The 21,809-nt window shown below is 45.3% G+C and overlaps 1 protein-coding gene and 1 pseudogene across 1 annotated transcript; both read left to right on the plus strand.

The window, feature by feature from the left end:
* The first annotated feature begins 882 nt into the window (after positions 1-882).
* LOC123607709 (olfactory receptor 2A1/2A42) lies at positions 883-1,828 on the plus strand. The gene has a single exon (XM_045497121.1). It carries the CDS (start codon positions 883-885, stop codon positions 1,813-1,815), a length of 933 nt encoding a protein of 310 aa, XP_045353077.1. The 3' UTR covers positions 1,816-1,828.
* Positions 1,829-3,414: 1,586 nt separating this feature from the next.
* LOC123607303 lies at positions 3,415-4,481 on the plus strand (annotated as a pseudogene).
* Positions 4,482-21,809: the final 17,328 nt, after the last annotated feature.

Genomic DNA, 21,809 nt, shown 5'->3' on the forward strand with positions numbered 1-21,809 from the left:
CCCTGGATTTGCTTTCTGAATGGGAGTAGAGATGAGGTGAATTACAAATCGTGCATAGAGAACTGCATCTTGAAATGTCTTCACACAGAGCCATACACACCACAGCCTTCAAATCAAGTGTGAACGCCTAACCTCACACACATTTACACCCTCTGCACACAAAGTCTAGACTCGTGATGCATGAACACTGGGCAGCCCACTGAAACACCAATTCCTACGAAGCTTGTGTGTTATTATTCAAAACAACTTTTTGGTAAATCAGTAACTGAGAGCCCATCAGTAGATTGCTAAGTGGCCAAATGTCGGTTTGTATCCATCACCCATTGGAAAGTATAGTCAGTAGAGCCCATACGTAGCACATCCACTGATTCCTTCTTAGCAACCTAAACAATCACCAAAAATGCTCCTTCTTTCATGGCATAAGCTTCTGTAGAGCACAAAGATGGGTCTCCATTGCCGAACGCAGAAGAGCCGATATTTCTGTTGAGAAACCGAATTTTCACATCTCTTTTCGAGGCTCCTCTAATCCTCATGTCTGGAGTTCTTCCAGCACTGATTACCTCTCCACTCCAGCAACTTCTCTGAATAATCCTGGCATGTGCAGCTCCAAGATAATCTGTATTTCATGGTTACTTTCTTTTCTCTTTTGGCTTGACACTCTTCCTCCCCCTTACACTGTCACTGGCTTTAGGTAATCTGTCTCCAATGACACGACCCTCTCGTGTAAAACTGGTTGTCAGGTTAAGTGATTAACTTCAGGTGTAACTAGATTGTTAATGTCAAAAGTTTATCTTTTAAAAATGACAAAATATATACTACAATGCCTGGATGTTTTTCGACAATTCTGTCCCAAGTTATCCATTTTATCTTTTTCATAGTGAAATGGAGGAAAATCAGACATCAGTCACAGAGTTCATTCTACTGGGATTTTGTCTTGACCCAGGGATTCAGATGCTTCTCTTTGGGCTCTTCTCCCTGTTCTATGCCTTCACCCTGCTGGGGAACAGCACCATCCTGGGGCTCATCTGGCTGGATTCCCGACTGCACACCCCCATGTACTTCTTCCTCTCCCACCTGGCCATCGTCGACATAGCCTATGCCTGCAACACGGTGCCCCGGATGCTGGTAAACCTCCTGAAGCCAGACCAGCCCATCTCCTTTGCTGGCTGCATGACACAAACCTTTCTTTTCTTGAGTTTTGCTCATACTGAATGTCTTCTCCTGGTGGTGATGTCCTATGATCGGTATGTGGCCATCTGCCACCCGCTCCGATATTCTGTCATCATGAACTGGACAGGCTGCATCATCCTGGTGGTGACTTCCTGGGCATGTGGCTCCCTGCTGGCCCTGGTCCATGTGGTTCTCATCCTGAGGCTGTCCTTCTGCGGGCCTCATGAAATCAACCACTTCTTCTGTGAGATCCTGTCTGTCCTCAAGCTGGCCTGTGCTGACACCTGGCTCAACCAAGTTGTCATCTTTGTTGCCTGTGTGTTTATCTTAGTCGGGCCCCTCTGCCTGGTGCTGGTGTCCTACACGCGCATCCTGTTCGCCATCCTGAGGATCCAGTCCAGGGAGGGCCGCAGAAAGGCCTTCTCCACCTGCTCCTCCCACCTCTGCGTGGTGGGGCTCTTCTTTGGAAGCGCCATTATCATGTACATGGCCCCCAAATCCCGCCACCCTGAGGAGCAGCAGAAGATCCTTTTCCTGTTTTACAGTTTTTTCAATCCTATGCTGAACCCAATGATCTACAGCCTGAGGAATGCAGAGGTCAAGGGCGCCCTGAGGAGAGTGCTATACAAGGAAAGTCATTCCTAATTGGAGTGACATTGGAATCCTTAGCCTCAGTAGTCCCCTAGAGCCGTGGGTACTGAGAAACAACTAAGCTCATCACTCTTTTTATGTCTGAGACTGGGTAATCCAAGAAACTGCAAAGCACTCCCTTTTTCTGTCTAGAAAGTATTTAGATTTTATTGCATCATTATATTTAATTCTGTCAAACATATTCTTTCATCTAACTGCATAGTCTGTTAAGAATATCTAGAGGAATAAATTTATCTCATCCCCTGCTGTGGGTTCCAAAAAGTTCAAATAGGCACTCTATCTCTGACTGGGTCAGGTATGTTCAATAACAGCAGAACACAGGCTTTGGCAGACGTAGCCACATCAGTGACAATTTTTAAAAATACTGCAGCCACAGAGACTTAGGACCCATTGATACCTTTTTCATTTTTACCCCAATTAGGATGTTTTCCATCCATTGTACTTCCTCTTATAGTCAATGCACCTAAATGCCTACTTAGGTTAAGGGGAAAACTGACTTTGTTGATTCAACCCTGTAATCTGGTTTATAATTTCTGGGGTCAGAAAATAAGTCCACACATGTTCAGCTAGCATCCCAAGGAATTACCCAACGAAATCCCCTTTCCAGTCTGCCCTGAGCTTTTGATGGCTACTTGCTTCTAAACTCTTCTCATCTGCTCAAGAAGAGTATCTGTGATTTTCTATGAATAAACACACACTCTCCACTTAGAAGTTAGCAAGTCCGGGGCACCTGGGTGGCTCAGTCAGTTGAGTGTCCGACTTCGGCTCAGGTCATGATCTCACACTTCGTGGGTTCAAGCCCTGCATCTGGCTCTGTGCTGACAGCTCAGAGCCTGGAGCCTGCTTCGGATTCTGTGTCTCCCTCTCTCTCTGCCCCTCCCCTGCTCACACTCTCGCTCTCTCTAAAAAATAAACATTAAAAAAAGAAGTTAGCAAGTCCTACAACCCAACTCTCAATTATCAGGTGGGGATGGAATGTCCCAAGCAGAGGCAACTGAGTGGGGGGAAAAAGGGTTTTAATAATAATAGTAGTAGTCAACATTATTATCACGTACTCCGTGCCATCCACTGCACATACGTAGCTGATTTCAGAGATCACCTCACTTTATCGTAAAAACCCATTTCTCATTAGCATCCCATTTTACAGATGCAAACATTAAACAAATGCTAGACCTGGGCCCCAACAATCTGACTCCCGAGCCTTCTCTACCTAACACCAAATGTAGTACATTATCAATATTATCAACTTCAGAGTAAGACTAATCTACCCCAAGCTAGGATACGTTAAGTGAATGTGGCTTTCTTCTCAGTCTATTTTTGTGCCACAATGAGGCTGGGGGAGCCAGAGACTATGTATGGAAGGCTTCTTGTCTGGGTTAGTGAGCCCTATGGTCGCGGTCACAAAGAACCTTAGGAGTTTCAGAGGAGCACAGAGAGGGTAGGAATGGAGGCTGTTCTCACTGAGGTTCTGTTTAGAACTCAGCATGGTGGCGAGACCCGGCACGAAGGCATCTCCACTTTCCCACCACTCACATGATCGTGCACACAGGTGTGCATGCGTGCACACACACTTATGAAGTGCTTACTAAAGTGATGCCTGTTCTACGCACTTTGCAAGTATTGTTTTTTTTTTTTTACAGCATTTTAAAAAATGTTTACTTAATTATTTTGAGAGAGGGTACAAGTGGCAGAGGGGCAGAGACCGTGGGGGAGAAAGAATCCCAAGCAGACTTCACACTCAGCACGGAGCCTGATGCAGGGCTCGACCTCACAACCTCGAGATCATGACCTGAATCGATATCAAGAGTCCAACACTTAACTGACGGAGCCAGCCAGGCACCTCACAAGTATTATCTTTTTTAACCCTCATAACAACTCTATGAGACAGGGACTATTATCAACCACTCTTTGGGCGAGAGAACACAGACACAAAGAGATTGACTAACTTAACCAAAACGTTGCAGCTGATACGCACCTAATCCAGGATCAAACTTAGGTGATCTGACTGCCAAACCAATAGTCATAACCACCCACCAAGTAAAAGTCAAAGAGATTGTGAGGTTCCAGAAGAAGGAAATTGAAGTGGAGAAAGGGAGTAAGAAACTCAACCTCTAGCCAGAGATAGATATCGGGTTCCAGATAAAAAGGGTACTTATGTGTGCTAAAGAAGGCAGCTTGAGCCCTTGTCCGGGTGCCGTGCTGTGCGGTGAGCCGCTCTGGTCTGTGTTCCCAGCCAGGCGGTGCAAGGGTCCCCTGCAGTGGGCACAAGAAGATGGCCACAGCGGTGGCACCCTCCAAATGGGGCAGCGGCCTTATCCAGATGAATGAGCATCCCCTGGAGATAATCGAGCCACGTTCGCTGCAGGACGAGCTATTGGAACCTGTCCTGCTGCTGGGCAAGGAGCGACCTGCCAGGCCGGAGGCCTCTAAGTCTGTGTGGTGGTGGTCACGTGGCTCAGACTTCCACAATCTGTGGCTCCATCTCCAAAGCCCTGGTGGCTTATTATCAGAAATATGTGGATGAGGCTTCCAAGAAGGAGGTCAAAGACATCCTCATCCAGGACGACCAGACCCTGCTGGTAGCTGAGCCCCAGCACTGAGAATCCAAAATGTTTGACATTCCTGGTGCTTGTGCCCGCTACGGGAAATCCTACCAATAAACCATCATGATGATCAAGGTTCACCTGTATAACCAGTTGTCATGGGACTTAGGGTTAAAAAAAAAAAAAAGGCAGCTTGACTTTATATTGGACTAAAAAGAAAGGTGAGGAAGTAAAAAAATAATAAGCTATGACTCCAGGGGTCAGGGATGGAGAAGGGGCCTTTCGACAGGCTGGACAGTAAAACAGAAAACAATGGAAGAGAAAGGTTAAGAATGCAGTTTTAAACTGATGGCTCACCAAAATGAAGAGCCTTAGAAAGTGTTCTTGTAACTTACCTAAACTGGATGTACTTTGTAATTCCAATATTTCCTAAAACCGTGTTTAATCCGTCTCCTGACAGATGTTGCTGTGCTGAATGGCGACATTCAGTGAGATGCAGTGCAGTGGGCAGGACAAATCGTGAACAGCTGTCATTCTAGGGACGCATCTCACAGGAAAATAGCTCTCCTGGGACAAGTTGGAGCAGCAGGAAAGTGTGGGACGGAGAAACCATGCCCAGGGAGCCACCTGCGTGGACTCCGGACTCTGCAGTGCTCTCCTAAGTTTAGCCCAGGCATCCAGGAAGCCCAAGATCCTGCCCCGGATCCTTAAACGCCCACGATTCGTGGCTGCAGACAGGGTTCGAGTCCCAGGTCTACTGGTTGCTAGCTGTGCTCTTTCCAGGGCAGTCTTTTAAGACTGCCTGAATCTCTGTCTCCCATCCATCAACTATGCCTAACGAGAGCCACCTAGGCTGCCCCACAGGGCTGCTGAAGGCCTCAAACAAGAGCGGTGCAAATGGATGCATTTTAAAGACTTGCAATACTACACAAACATAAGATATTGCTGTTATTATTATTAACATTAGATCAGAAATTATTCTAATACTGTCAGGCTTGCTAAACTTTTGAGCCTGGTAGCAAAGCTATCCCCTAGTCAGGAGGAGCACAAGGGGGGAGGAGGTCACCCAAACCTTTGTCCCCAGGGGCTTCTGCATTTCCCCTGTAGCCCTGGAGGGAATAGCCTTTCCCCGAGGCCAGCCTGCAGCCCGGACTCAGGGACCTCTCTGTGAGTCAGTTGGCAAAGGCACCATGGGGAAACTCTCTCCCTGTGAACCTGTTCCTGGCCCCTCCACAAAGAAAACTTGGGGGACCTTTCCTAAAGGAAAGGAGTCCAGATTTCAGGGTTGTTTTGTTTTTGTTTTTGTTTTTTTTCAGATTTTGATTCCCAACATGTACCATCTCTTATCTGGGATTTACAGGACCTTTCTCAATTATGTGTCCTCTCTCCCTCAAGAGAAGGACAAGAATCTGCTCATCTCTTCATCCCCAGGATCTGAGCACCCTTAACGTACTCACCTGGTAGGTAAATAAAGGACAATTTATCCATTTGCCTCACTTCCGAAATTTCAGCGTTGAACTATCTTCTGGTTTCTACCCTTCTTTACCTACCTCAAATGGCAGCTTATAGTATAGTGGAAGTTTAATTGTAGCTGATAATTATTGAGCACTTACTATAGGTAGACGTGACATAAAATGCTTTAATATAATCTTCACATCAAATCTGTGGAGGGAGCACTGCTACTGTCATTACGTAACAATGAGGAAATAAAGTTTAGAGAAATGAATTAATTCACCCAGGGTCACAAAATTATTCACTGGTGGAACTACAAGCCAAGACTAGGCCGGCTGGTTTTAGATCAACTCCGAATTGCTCTTTTGTAGCAGATCTACTGATGCCCACAACCTGAGTGGCTGGCATCAGAACTGTTCATAGTACGTACTTAGTAAACTTCAACGGAATGAATGAACAAATATTCATTGCGTTTAGATTTCTACCCATAATATATGGGCCTGGGGATGGGTTACCCTTCATTCCTCTAATTTAGGATATCTTTTATTCATTTATTTTGGCAGAGAGAGAGAGAGAGAGCGAGAGCAAGCAGGGGAGTGGCAGAGAGCATGGGAGAGAGAGAATCCCAAGCAGGCTCCACGCAGTCACGATCTGAGCCAAACTCAAGAGGCAGACACTTAACCGACTGACCACCCAGGTGCCCCTAAGTTAGGGTATCTTCTAGTCCATCAGATGTATCCAACCCTTGCTTTTAGTATATTCTTACATGATGGATATTAATAATTAAGAATATGTTGATGCTCTAAGATTACAGAGAAGAAAGGGGAAAATTAGGATGGAAACATGGCACTAAATATCGAAAGTCCTGGGGGTGCTTACTTATTTCTATCGCAGGAAGCAGTGGTCTCAAAGGAATGTGCCACACTGACGCGCCTGTGATTCTGGAAGGCCAGGATGATCCTGGTGCCAGACGGGGAGCCATGTGAGGGTGTTGCCCTTGAAAACTGGCAAGAGGGTGGAGGCGATTGCGGGCAGTAACCACTGGAAATGATAGGGTGGGGATCTGTGCATGGTGGCTTCACTTGCCGCCTGGAATTAGCACCTGCAGCATCTTTGGCATGTGGACCAGGGATTGCCAACCGCCAACCGCCAACCTACGGGATTGTTGTTTACTATTTGCTGTGAGTATAAAGTATCCGTGTTAAATATGGGTTGTCGAGGGCAGAATTTTGTCTGAAAGGAGGGCAGGAATGTAGTCCCGCTGGATGAAAACATGACTCTTCCCCCAACTAGCAGGGCAGGGTCTTACTCTCCGTGCTTTTTTGACAAACTTTATTGGTTCATTTTGATTTGTCTTTTTTTAATCAGTGTTTCTCTGTTTTTTGTTTTAATTTTTACTTTTGAAATCGTTTGATCGCAAAAGGAGGCGGATCCTTGAACACGTCTGGATTTAGTCCACACGGTGCTGGCTCAGAGTTGGGGTGTGTGGGTTCTCAGCTCCCTGCACTAACTCACTGTGTTAGAAAAGTTGCCTAACTCCTCTGGCCTTCAGTTTCCTCATCTATAAAATGAAACGTTGAGCTAGACGATCTTTAAGAGTCTTTCTTATTTTCTAGTTTTCTGTCCCTTGGTTGATTTCCTCTCATTTCATTGGAATTTGGATTTTCATTTTTTCAGAGGAGTAAAAATTAAGTTCCACGTGAAGAAAATGAAATGGACTCAAAGATAACCACATATCCTTGGATGTATCACACATCGTAGGAACTCAAGAGTAACTGCCCGAGTCAGTAAGTGAATTGAATACTTTAGTGCTCTCTTGAAACTGCATAATTGGAAGTGAAATGCCTACTCTTTAGAAAAGGAAGTTTTATTAGCCTCCTTGGATCTTATTAAATAGAACTTTCATTGGGAAAGGTTCTAGAACCAGAAATCAAACTTTGTATCTAATTTGGTATTTCTGTTGCCCACATTGTAAGTAATTGTTGTATCTTGTACTTATCGAGCACTTACTGTCAGGCATTGTACGGAGATATGCGCGTTATTATCTCGCCCAAATTTCATGACAATTCTGAGTTTAATGAGCTGAGTGCTTTTTATTGCACTCATAAAAAAAGAAAGAAAGAAAGAAAGAGAGAGAGAAAGAAAGAAGGAAAGAAAGACACAGAGACTGAGAGCTTTCCTGTGATTGCAAGTACGTGACAGCTGGGGCTCTAATCCAGGTCGGCCTGACTCCAGAAACCACACCCACCGCCACTAAGCACAGGGCCTCTCTGTAGCCTAGACCCAGGGAATCTTTTTCAGTCAATTGTTAGGTAACATTCAAGAAAATCAGCCCGAATGTTCTGAAAACCCATTAAAAAAAAAAAAAGATAAAAATAGAGCTAGCAGACTTTTCAATACCTATATAATGAACAAAACAGTAATATACACATCAGTTTTTTAACTGAGCGAAAATTACGTAGATATAAGTGGAGACAAATGAGCCATGCACTGTAGAACGAGTAAAAACCACTCGTGAATGCGATGATAGATGTACAGGCTCTCTAGTAATTAGAGAAACAAATCTTAAAGCATGAGATACCATTTTTTGCCCGTTAAATGGGACTAAAATAAAAAAATGAATATTTTCCAATGTTGCTGAGCATGTGGGCGATAGTCTGGATGGCAATATAAATTGATTCAGTGATAATCTGGGAATATATCTTCAAAAATTAAAGTTCGCACTCCTTTTAATGCAGCAACTCCAATTCTAGGAACGTATCCTACAGAGATATTCATATATATGTGCAAAATATATACATGTACATTTATTTTAAATTGAAGCATTATTTACAATAGTGAATGTCACCAACAAACTAATATCCTTCAGTAGTGAGTTTGTTAAATAAAACATTATAAATCTATACTTTTTTTTTCAAATCCAGTATTATTAAAACTATTTGGCAATTTTCGTAGCAGTACAAAGCCTTTGACTATGACCACTGGACACATTAGACATGAGTTTATGTTTTTGGGTTTGGTGTGGTTTTGGGTGCATGTACTTCTTCTAAATCTGCTGCCCTTCCTTCCATTACCAAACGGCAAAGTGCCTTATTTCTCTGTCCACAATATTCTACAAAGTATACTAACAACATCTACATTTAGTCCTCCAAGTAACAAGGCAGGCATTTGGTATCTGGGGATTCCTGTTTTTTAAATAAGGTTTATCCCTCTAATGTCCAGAGAAGATTCTCATAAAATAAGTGAGTAAAAGAAGTCATGTTGTTAGAGTACTTTCTCATTCATGTAGAGAAAAAGGGGTGTGTGTGTGTGTGTGTGTGTGTGTGTTTACGGGCATATTAAGGTACAGGAAAATGTTCAAAATGATAAACATTAAAAGGTTAAAGAAGATGACTCTCAAAATGGGAAATGTGCTATGGAAAATAACACTACATTATTATAAAAATTTAAGGTAATCAAGTGTTAGTGTCACAATTTTTATTTTTTATGTTTATTTTTTTGAGGGAGACAGAGCACGAGTCAGGGAGGGGCAGAGAGAGAGAGGGAGAGAGAGAATCCCAAGCAGTTTCCATTCTCTAAGTGTGGAGCCTAACTTGAGATCATGACCTGAGCCAAAACCAGGAGTCAGACACTTAACAGACTGAGCCACCCAGGTGCCCCAATGTTGCAATTTAAAAGAAAAAAGGTCGGGGGGAGGACTCAGGTCCTTACGCCTTGTGGCTCCCAAGGTTGTCCTATATGTTGGAAGGAGAAAAAGCATGGAGGCTTTAGTGGGCCTGACCTCCAAGTGGACTGGGTATTTTTGCTCACATCCCATTGGTTAAACTTGGTCATAGGGTCTTACAAAGACGCAAAGCAGTCTGGGAGATACAGTCTCCATATGTACCTGGGAATAAGAGAAAACTACTTTGGTAAACATCTAGCAGTCTCTGCCACAAGTACTCAGAGGGTCTGAGTTTCTAGCCCTGTGGCCCTTCAGGACCACACTGAAACTCTAAAGGGTACTGAGAGAAGAAATAGAGACATGTGATCTTCCTCCACAGATCTTGGATAGCAGCACTCCCACTGATCTATACAATCGATGTTTTTATTTTCAATTGTATGTGAAACACCACCCAGATAGAGTTTTAAGACAAATCCCCTGGGACCCACTCTAGTACAGACATTCCAGACTGCTCCTGCTCCCCAGATCACTTCCTGAGGGTCTCAGGGCGGGTATCAGCCCTGAAGCATCGAATTGCGATGGAGTGGGTAATCCTGTAAACCTGGGTTCAGGTATGCCACGATCAGATGGATACTGTTGTGCTTCCCCATCTATACAATGGTGATGAGATACCACCCACCCTGTCTGTTCCAAGGGGATGTTGTGAGCTTCAGAAAAGGTGATATACCTGGCAATACTTTTTAAACTGAAAAGAAGTACTAAACATTGTTCTTAGTCCTATAGCATAGATTCATCCTTTTCTCTCACCTTTATTTTCCCCTTCCCTGCATTCTCTCTGTATTTTTTAACTGACCCCCTTGCAAGGAGATCAAGGGCAGTGCGGCTCTAAGGAAGATATCAGAGAAGAGCCAAAGGAAAGTGTCTGAACAAAAGATGTAACTGGGCAAAAGGGCAGTTTTCAGAGACTGAAATGGTAGCCAACCCCAAGTTAGACAGGTTTATGATCCTTCTTATCCAGAAAGCAGGTTGTTATAGAAATAGGAGATTGGACAGCTTATACTTTAAGAGGGTGGGAAGAATGGAAAGGCTGCATTTCTAGCTATCCAAAATGATGCCTCCAAGGCGCAAGGCGTTGGCATTGAACCCGAAGAGCAGAAGGAAGTAATGACTGAAGTTGGTTATGAGGCAAAGTTCTAAGGGACTGAATGTTCCAGAGTGCAGAAGATATCCAGCATGCCTGGGTTGTTCAATCTTTCTCCATCAGGTCCAGCAGAACAAATTGTTAGTGTGTGTGCAGGGGGAATACTTCTGTGGGCTGTGGCAATGCCACTGATAGAGTAATATGACCTCATGGACTATTTGCAGAAGCCAACACCTATTCGGTATGATTTCAGAGGCATCCTGGGCTTACAATGATCTCTCCCTGCTGCCTTCGGATACTCGGAATTTCTTTAGCAAGACCATCTTTTGTTTCACAATCACAAACTTAATATACGGATGCACATACCCATGCTGTGTTGTGAATCATAGGCACTAGGGGACCTGTTTGGATAAGAGAGTCCTAGATACCTAAAGAGGGTGGGGAGTGAGGGAGTCTGGGATCCCCCTGCCATGTCACCTAGTTTATGTCTTCTGAAACCTGTGTCCACACCAGACTTTTAGCTACCCTTTCAGTCTCTGAAAACTGCCGGGAAACTTAGGAAATGGCCAAAACAAAACAAAGCAAATACACGCTAAGTTCCGCCAGTAGAGGGCTGATTAAGTAAAGACCAGTACCTCCAGGCAATGGAATGCCCTGCCATTTTTAACAAACAAAAAGCAATATGGATGTTCTCCATAGCTTATATAGAGAAATCTCCAAGATACCTTGAGAAAAGTAAGGGTAATAGGAAAAGAGGTAAATACCCTATATCTGTATGTGGTTCTACGTGCATAAAATAATTCTGGAGGAGTACTTAAGAAAACAAGCAGAGGGACTGCAACCTGATGATGGCAGCAAGCAGGAGCATATCCATGCTGAAGTTTATAAAATTTGAGGCAGCCCGTTTAAGAAAAAGAACGTTAATTTATGACTACAACACTAGTTGAGAGCCTCGGAATGGGCCCTTGGTAGGGGCTCTGAAGCTTGATGTTCTCTCTAACACATGGTAAGTCCCACACTGAGGACAAGCAGGAGAGAGAGAAGTCAAAGAATGCTTTGAAAGCTGCTAGAAATCTGAGCCATTTGTACCTGTTCACGAAACTAAATTAAAAAACCAAAAATCAGTGCCTCTACCAATGCAGCTTTGGAGAAAGAGAACCGATTAGGTGACCAAGCCCCGTGAAAAATGTGACTTCATGGAATCAAATTCGTAACAAGAAAGTCATGAAAACCGTCACGGTAACTATCTGAAAGATCGCATCTCATCTAGCAGGTTGGCAAAGATCAGAAAGTTTTAATAACACGAAGCGAGGGCGTGACGTTATCATACATTGCCTCAGTTTGGCCTGAATGACCTCCACGGAGAACGAGTTGCCACGGCCTCACACGATTACAGATGCACATCCCATGTGACCCAGCATTTCCGCTTCTAGGAATATATCCTACAGGTGGGACGGCACGTGTGCACAGCAGCGAAGGCCAAAGTTACCCACTGCACCATCGTTTGTACTGCCCTACTACTGGAACTGCCTCCGGAGGAGCCTGCCTAGATCACTTAGGCTACCTGCCTTCAATAGAATATTGCACAGCTGAAAAATAAACCAGGAAGCCCTTTAGGTACTGATATTGTAAAACGCTCTTTATATTTTTAAGCAAAACACTCAGGTTTCAAAACACATCATGGGCTACCACTGATGTAATGTATCTCCTCTAAGCGCAGAATGTTTTGGGGAAGCATTTCACAAACAACTCGCCACATTGGAGGGACCGGGGACAGGGAGCTGGTTGGCCGGGGAACAGGTGTGAAAGGAAAACTTTTGTGCTTTTAAATGTTGAAACATGTCACGGTGCAACTTTTTCAACATATGATTTTTGAAAAAGTGAAAACACATTTTTTTAAAATTCTGCGATTCACTTCAAACTGTTGCGAAGCCTGAGACTGCTCAAGGGTGGGCTGTTGAAGTCCCAAACTTTCACAGATGCAGATGTCAGAGGGGGCCAAACCAGGGTAAAGAAAGATTTGCGAAGATTGGGCATTCTTCCCTCTCCACTGGCGTGTAGAGCACTCGCATTTCAAAGTCTCATTAGTTATTCAATGAGCCAATGAATTTATGACTCTAAATGAAACATATTCCTGGGGATTATTTGTTTAGTGGACCCAATTAGATTTCTAGGAAATGTTTCTGGAAGTTCCTGGCAGCTATGAATTCTTCTCTGAGCTCCCCATTACAGAGCATTAGCTCTTTAAAGATTAAGGGACCTCCTCTTTCCAACTCACGGAGGAGACAGAAAAGGGCCATGACAGCCAGTGTTTCTGCCTTTATTTTCCTTTATTTTCTTTGGGGATTTATAGCTGCTTTGCTAAATTCAAAGAAGACAGGATCCTTTGGCAAATGGTTAAAAACCAAACCTGAGGACCCAGCCTCAAAGAAGTCTGAAACGGGGAGAATATTGGATCCTACCTATGTGTCTTTATTTCTGAAAACAAGAATGCTGTCACGGATGGAGAGCTGCTAACTCAGCCATCAAAGACTGAGGATACATGAGATACTTTTTGTTACCCATAAACTGTGGACTCCAGGAATGATTTGGAGCCAGGAATGAGTTTTGGGATTGATTTGTTTTCTTTATCTTTTCCTACCTTCCTTCCTTCCTTCCTTCCTTCTTTTTTTTTAGAAGAGTAAGGTTTCCAGAACAAAACTCCGTGATCTAAAGCATTTATTTCCACAAGATGGTGCTATAACTTCTGCCACGGAAGACACTCACACTTCCTTCAGGAGCTAGAACTCCAAAATCTACTTTCTGATGGGAACCAAATCTCTGTTCTGGTGGAGGAAGATTTGGGCCAAGAGGGTAAAGGTTGTGCGGGTACGAATGCCTTCCTCCACCTCCACATGTCCCCGAGTGGATGTCTCAAGGCTCCTTCAGCCCCTCCTTTCCCAAAGTGCTGCTCTTAACACTGTGAGGCATGTATGTGTGTCAGGAATGGAACCTGGGTATTAAGGAGTGACATACGTGTCCCCAGTCCTGGAAACGTGTCTCCCACATCCACCCACACTGTGTCCCCAGAGGCAGCTCAAGACTCAGCTCTTCGGGAGGGCTTTCCCTACCCCTCTGGCTCACATTAATCATCCTTGCCTTTGAGTCTCCCTGGCATTATTATTTTTACCTCTCTTAGGGCTTATTAGAGATTGCTTTAGAATATTATTTTACCATTTCCATGTAAGTTGCCCAAATTCTTTTGAGACAGAGTGCACGTCATAATTGCCTTTTGTACATCCCAGATATAACAGCAAGCATTCTACCCTGAATTTATGCACAGTTAATGAGACTGTGAACACAGACAATCTAAAGTAAGCGTTCAGTAACCTTGGTGGGAGGCTTGAATAATTGGGAGGGATGCCAGCCCCCGTTGGCCACCGCCTAGGACCTAGGACTCTGATCTCATAAGTCACAACCTCTCTGAAGCTGTTTTTGTTTGGTTTTGAATGTGAGCTTTTATCTTATTCAAAAAAATTGTTTTAATGTTTATTTATTTTGAGAGAGAGCGTGCGAGCAAGTGGGGGGAGGGGCAGAGACAGGGAAAGAATCCCAAGCAGGCTCTGCGCTGTCAGTGTGGAGCCTGACAAGGGTTCAGTCTGACAAACCATGAGGTCATGATCTGAGCCGAAGAGATGGACAGTTAACTGAGCCACCCAAGGGGCCCCTGAAGCTGTTTGATCGTCTCTAGAAGGATAGGATTAAACTGTCTTCCTAACTCTTTTTCTTTTTTTATTTTTTTCTTTTCAAGTTTTTATTTCAATTCCAGTTAGTTAACCTACAATGTAACATTAGTTTCAGGTGTAGAATCTAGTGATAAATCTTTTTTCCTTTTCTTTGTTTTTTAAATATTTATTTGTTTATTTATTTGAGAGAGAGAGAGAACCAGCAGGCCAGGGAGAGGGACGGAGGAAGAGAGAGAGAGAGAGAGAGAGAGAGAGAGAGAGAGAGAGACAGAGAATATCTTAAGCAGGCTCCACGCTGAGCATGGGAGCCCAATGTGGGGCTTGATCCCACAACCCTGAGATCATGACCTGAGCTGAAATCAAGAGTTGGACGCTCAACCGACTGAGCCACCCAGGTGCCCCTGTTTTTCTTTTTAATGTTTTGCCTCTCTGACTTTAATGTCTTCAGTCTCCCTGCCTTGAGGGGGCCATGAAGGCAAGTATATTTGTATCCTGAGAAAAATAGAAGAATGTTCCCGCTAAAGTGAACGCCATCTCCCTTTCTATTCATTTCTATTTTCATCTCCATTTTTACGTCTTGGGTTGTGCCTCTGTGCCTCAGCAATGAAGACAGTGCCACGGTGATACAGGGCTCTCTCGTTTGTTACCGCAACCTCTCCCCAGGGAGGTACGGCCGGTGCGTGGAAGCCTGGGTGTGCAGTGACAACAGGCTACCCTGGGTTTCACTATTATAAACAGGTATGTGCACAGGGAGGTGCCTGCATGGCTCCGTCAGTTGAGCAGCCGACTCTTTCCTTTGGCTCAGGTCAGGATCTCGTGGTTCATGGGTTCGAGTCCCACATTCGGTTCCACACTGACGGCACAGAGCCTGCTTGGGATCCTCTCCCTCCCCCTCTCTCTGCCTCTTCCCCTCCTACGTGCTTTGGCTCTCTCTCTCAAAATAAATAAATAAAATACTTAAATAAATTAAAAAAAACAAAATAAATAAATACTTAAAAAAAAGAAGTAAATGTATATAGAAGAAGTACAGAAGTACTGAGCCTGGGTGGCTCAGTCAGTTAAGCATCCAACTTGATCTCAGCTCAGGTTTTGATCTCAGGGTCATGAATTCAAGCCCCGTGTTGGGCTTCACGCTGGGCGTGAAGCCTACTTAAAACAAAAAAAGTACAGGTATATATAGTTTATAAATAAATAAGCACTTGTATATTGGGGGTGCCTGTTGAATTTTTTTTTAATAGAAGGTACGATAAAAGAAGTTTTAAGACCACTGCTACAGATCAGAAGGTCTCCATTATCATTACGTATCCAAATCAGCAAGGAGCTATTTTTCAACCGTTCTTCTTGACCCACACCTACAGAATTGAAACTCCAAATATTTTGAGCAAAGGCAAATTCATAAAGTTCATCAGGTGATTGTTGACAGAAACCTCTGGTAAAGAACCACTGCTTTCACATCACGGTTCCCAAATCTGGCTTCTTGTCTTAATCACAGGGGGGCCCTTAAACAATAGCAAACAAAAAAATCATTCCCGGAGATTTTGCTGATTTGCCAGGTTTAGAAACCATGGCGATAGAACCAGAACTCCTCTGAATGGATGGCATCGATTTTAGTCTCTTTGCAAAAATGGATCATCCCCATCCCCATCCTCATATTTATCTTCCAAGAATCTTGGGTGGAAAACTTCTGAAACATCCCCAAACTAAACACATGCCAAAACAGAAGACAATGAGTAATGGCACTTCTGGGGACGGCTTACTGCGATGTGGGACGGGACCCTGCCGCCTCTCCACCATGGCCGGCCGTCCCTCTTCCATCGCTGTGACCATTCTGTGGAAACACCTTGTCATTCTCAGTATTTACCAGGCATTTTAGAGACTCAATTTAATAAGATGGAGAGGCATATCTCTTTTCCTCTGATACATGCACCAAGCTAAAGATATGCTTACAGGAGAAATTTAAAAAACTATGAGCCTCCAGGGACCTAGGGAGAGTGAGACGTCAGGTAACTAGATGATGAGGGGGCTTGTAAGCCACGCACGCTACTGAGTTTGGACTTTATACTTTCAGAGGTGGCTCTCCTCTGAAAGGTTTGTGAGGTATGATTGACAAATGAAAGTTGTAAATATTTAAGGTATACAACTTGATGTTTTTTTTTTTTTTTCAACGTTTATTTATTTTTGGGACAGAGAGAGACAGAGCATGAACGGGGGAGGGGCAGAGAGAGAGGGAGACACAGAATCGGAAACAGGCTCCAGGCTCTGAGCCATCAGCCCAGAGCCCGACGCGGGGCTCGAACTCACGGACCGCGAGATCGTGACCTGGCTGAAGTCGGACGCTTAACCGACTGCGCCACCCAGGCGCCCCACAACTTGATGTTTTGACATTTGTATACTTTTTTTTTTTTTTCTGAGAGTGCATGTGCATGGGTGGGGAGGGGCAGGAGAGGGAGAATCCTAAGCCGGCTCCACACTCAGCATGGAGCCCTACTAGAGACTCGATCCCACGACTGTGAGATCATGACCTGAGCCTAAATCAAGAGTAGGATGCTTAACTGAGCCACCCAGGTGTCCCATGATATTTTTATTGAAATGATCCTCACAATCCAGCCACATAACATATCCATCACCTTCCACAGTTAGCATTTTCTTTTTCTTCTCTGCCATTTCTTCACCATACATCACGTGAAGTCCACACTACTCACCCTTCCCTGAACAGAATGTGCTCTGTGCTATGTTCGCATATCCCATTTCCGCTGCGGGCATGCCTTTCCTCTATTCCCTCTCTACCAGGCACAGAGTACTTTTTTAGGACAAGTCAACTCAAACAGCACCTTATTCATTAAGGTTTCTCTTATTCCCCAAGCAGTGCTCTGTCCTTTTTGTCTACCATCGCACCTTGTCTATATCTTAACACTTATACTCTCCTATCATCATTTGCTACATGTTTCTCTTCTTGATTAGATTGAGAGCTCCTCTCCTTGGGGCAGAGACTTGGTCTTTGTATATCTGGTTTTCGAAAAATGCATATTGAGTAACTGAACTTTTTTAAATGAATGAGTTATTAGTATTTATACCTTGAATAACACCAAATTTAGGCTAGTTCAAATGTGCAAAGATGGAGAAAAAAATAAAGGGGGGAGGTGCCTAGGCAGCCCAGTTGGTTGAGGTCTGACTCTTGATTTCAGGTCAGATCATGATCCCAGGGTCGTGGGATCCAGCCCCGTGCCGAACTCTGAGCCGAGCGTGGAGCCTGTTAAAGATTCTCTGTCTTTCTCTGTCTCTCTCCCACCCCCTCTGCCCCTCTCCCCTGCTTGTGTGCATGCTCTCTCTCTGAATTAAAAAAAAAAAAAAAAGGAAGGAGGGGGAGGGAAGGGAGGGAAAGGGAAGGAAAGGGAAGGGAAGGAATAAAGGGAAACCAAAGGCGGGCTCCGACTGGAACAGGATAGCTAAGAACCAGAGCAGCCAAGTCAGGGTGGATTTAAAGGAAAAGGAAGGAGAGACCAGGGTCAGCCCAGTTAAGAAAAGAACTGAGTTCAAAAATCACTTCAAAAAGGTTCAACTGTGGGTCATGGGATCAGGCAAAAAGCAGAGTCAGAAAAGCCAGAGCAGAATTTAAAAAACTAGCACAGGATCCGCTGAGAGTCAGAGTTAACCAAGTGAGAAACAGTGTAGCCAACATCAGGGGGTGATGGCACCAGGGGGATGTCCAGTCAGGGCAGTGACAGCCCCAGGGATATCTTGATGAGTTCCTGCTTTTATTTTATTTTTTTAATTTTTAAATATTTATTTTAGAGGGAGACAGAGCACTAGTGGGGGAGGGGCAGAGAGAGGGAGACAATCCAACGTAGGCTCCAGGCTCTGGGCTGTCAGCACAGAGCCCAACGCAGGGCTCAAACTCACGAACCACAAGATCATGACCTGAGCAAGATCATGTCCTGAGCCGATGTTGGATGCTTAACCGACTGCGCCAGCCAGGCACCCCTAATGAGGTCCTGCTTTTAAAAACAGCCATTATCTTGGGGCGCCTGGGTGGCGCAGTCGGTTAAGCGTCCGACTTCAGCCAGGTCACGATCTCGCGGTCCGTGAGTTCGAGCCCCGCGTCGGGCTCTGGGCTGATGGCTCAGAGCCTGGAGCCTGTTTCCAATTCTGTGTCTCCCTCTCTCTCTGCCCTTCCCCCGTTCATGCTGTGTCTCTCTCTGTCCCAAAAATAAATAAACGTTGAAAAAAAAATAAATAAAAATAAAAATAAAAACAGCCATTATCATTCCTTTGATGCCCATAACTACACAGGACAGTTCTCTGTCCTTTCCCCTCTATGGCTGGATCTCAAAGGTACTGTCTCCAATTAAATGTTTCCAAATTCCAGAACCTATACTTTTTCTTCCCCCATCTAATACAGCTCTCACTGTAAAATAACTTTATGTTGAATCTGCTTACCTTTCCCAACCCTTATCACCTTGTGATTGTAAATGTATTCATTCAACTTGCATAACTACGGGCTCTATTAGGAAAGAAAACTAACTCCTATCAATCACCTTCTACGCTTGTAGCAAGGTGACCTCTATATGATACCTGACTGAAGCAGGGAGGCAGGTATTATTAAATAGTATTATCCTCATTTAAGACATGAGGAAATGAAGCACAGTAAGGTAAAGACGAAGCACAGGAAGGTTACTATGCCAAATTTTTGCCTTAAGTAAGTGGGGAAGGTAGGATTCAAATGCACCCCTATCTGCACCTAAATCCATCCTTCTTCCATTGTATCATCCTCTCTCTTCTCTAGGACTTTACAGAGGAAATATAAGCCCAAATGAAATACCAAAATCTTCGGACAGGATGAAAGGCCTGATTAGGAAACCCGGGCACCACAAGCAAGCATCAAGAAATGGAAAAGATGGGGCGCCTGGGTGGCTCAGTCGGTTAAGCGTCCGGCTTAGGCTCAGGTCACGATCTCATGGTTCATGGGTTCAAGCCCTGCGTCGGGCTGTCTGCTGATGGGTCAGAGCCTGGGGCCTGCTTCGGATAGTGTCTCTCTCTCTCTCTCTACTCCTCCCCTGCTCCCCCTCTCTCTCTCTCAAAAATAAGTAAACATTAAAAAAAAAAGAAATGGAAAAGAAGAATAAAATAAGGGGCACCTGGGTGGTTCAGTCAGTTGAACGACTGACTCCAACTCTTGATTTTGGCTCAGGTCGTGAGATCGAGACTTGTGTCCATCTCCATGCTGAGTGTGGAGCCTGCTTAAGATTCTCTCTCTCTCTCTCTCTCTGACCCTCTCCCCTACTTGTGCTCTCCCTCTCTGTCAAAGAAAGAAAGAAAGATGGAAAGACAGAAAGAAAATAATAACATGAGAACCATGGTTTGCAGACTCGAGGGAAGAAGAGAGAGGAGCCAAGAGGGCTACACTGGCCCCCAAATGTGTACACCCTGCAGACAGGGATGCTCCCGGGGAGGAGCCAACCCCCTAAGGGATAAGTTTTAACTTTCCTACATGTCACTCCTGGCTGAAAAGTCAGGTCCAGCCTCATATGCTTCACTCTCTGGACAAGAGCCCAGAGGTCATCGATCAAGGGCAGTGACTTAAGAAAAAAATGCTGATAGGTCAGAGCTGGCAGAACAAGAGGAGGTCTGGTCTGAGAGACCTACCTGACGTTTGGAGGAAACTAAGGCACAGCGAGCTGTCTGTCACTGGGGAGAGCCAAGTCAAGATGGAGGTGACAGAAAGAAAAGCCAGGCTGGTTTCCAAGGCAGCTCCAGCTCCTCTGACTACATTGCCCACTCCTGTAGGCAGGGCGGATTAGCAGGGATCAGCAAGTTCGGCCCAAGGATCAGAAGTGTACTAACTTGGCTCCCCCCTAGAAATCATCGGCCCCCTCGCACCCTGGACTGCATTTTTCTCTCCTAGCCTAGAAATAGAGACACTTCTAGTTTGAAGTTTTTGACCTACTGCACTTCCCATTCTTTTTTTTAAAAAACTATTAAGGTTATTTCTTTATTTTGAGAGAGAGAGAGAGAGAGAGAGAGAGAGAGAGAGAGAGAGAGAACAAGTGGAGGGGGGCAGAGGGAAGGAGCTGATGCGGGGCTTGATCCCACAACCCTGGGATCACGACTTGAGAGGAAGTCAAGAGTCAGACTCTCAACCACTGGGCCACCCAGGCACCCCATGCACTTCCCATTCTTAACCTCTCACTGAGCTGGTGACACTTGCTGGGCCTGCCCTTACGCACCTGAACTCCTACTTCTGATTTCCTCATTGCTTACCACACCTCACGCAGCAGCTCAGAGCAGGCTGGAGGCTGCTGAACTGTTGAGGGCTTAACCCTTCAGAGTAATGATGACTGAAGCAGCTCGTTCTCTGAACACAGAGATGCCTCAGGACTTTATTGCAGAAGACACCGTTCTATCTTAATGATGTTCTCTCCTAAAGTCTTCAAAAACCTGGTGGGTGTGGTCAGACGGGATCAGTGGAGCGGTCAATGCACAGGGTAATCTGGGAACAGTCTAACCCACTTACATACATGGGTGTGTAGATCACGGCATTCCCAAGAACAAAACAGCCAGAGAGCTTAGTAAGATTCTACTTGGCATAGCCCCATGGGAAGCCCTCGAGTGTAATGACTGGGGCTGGGGAGGGGGTGGTGGTTTGATTAAAAAAAAAAAAATGCCAAGAATCTGGGTCCCTCAAGGTGAGGGGTTCTTCCTACGTGTGTGTGGCTGCCCCCTTAGAACATTGTGGCATTCGGTGAAGTCAATGGAGAGGTAGAAGGATAGACCCCCCCCCCCCCCCGCCACCAGCGTGGCCTCCGAGACCAACAGAACAGAGGTTTCCCTGGAAGAATCAAAAAAAAGAAAAAAGAAAAAAAAAAAAAAAAGAAATCAATAGTACAAGCATGAGAAAACACACAGGCCTGAGACATAGGCACAAACACACAAACACACACACGTCCCGGGAAGACTGCAGAAGGAACGCATGTGGTAAGGCACATCATCAAACTGAAACGAACCTTAAAAACGACAGAAGCAAACAGGTAATACAGAGCGGAGAGGCATGGCCGTGCTGTTTTAGAGATGCATGCTTCTGGCCCCTAAAAGATGGACACAGGTGGACGTCAAGGGAGGGAAACGAACACGGAGGCCCCGAGCCAAGCGCCCCAAAGCGCACACCGACTCAGACCTCGGCGGGCACAGATCGGCCAAAAGAGAAGCACCCGCAGAAAGCGGCAGATCGCGGGGGGTCCGGAGGCAGGCTCAGGCGGCGACCCGGAGAAAACACGGGAGGAGAGACAGCCGGGCACGCCGCGGGGACCCACGCGACCCCCGAGAGCGCCCCCTCCGCCCTCCGCGGGGCCCCCCGCGCGCCCCGCCGCCCGCGCCCCGCGCCCCGGGCTCCCCTGCGGGCCCGCCCGCCCTCCACTTCCCAGCTCTGACGCGGGAGCCTGCTTCGCACCAATGAGGCCCCGGCGCGG

Source organism: Leopardus geoffroyi, chromosome A2 (assembly GCF_018350155.1).
Source record: "Leopardus geoffroyi isolate Oge1 chromosome A2, O.geoffroyi_Oge1_pat1.0, whole genome shotgun sequence".
In the NCBI taxonomy this organism is placed as follows: Eukaryota; Metazoa; Chordata; class Mammalia; order Carnivora; family Felidae; genus Leopardus; species Leopardus geoffroyi.

Bases quoted from the DNA above. Each gene is read 5' to 3' on its own strand.
- LOC123607709 (XM_045497121.1), top strand. From the start codon at position 883: ATGGAGGAAAATCAGACATCAGTCACAGAGTTCATTCTACTGGGATTT.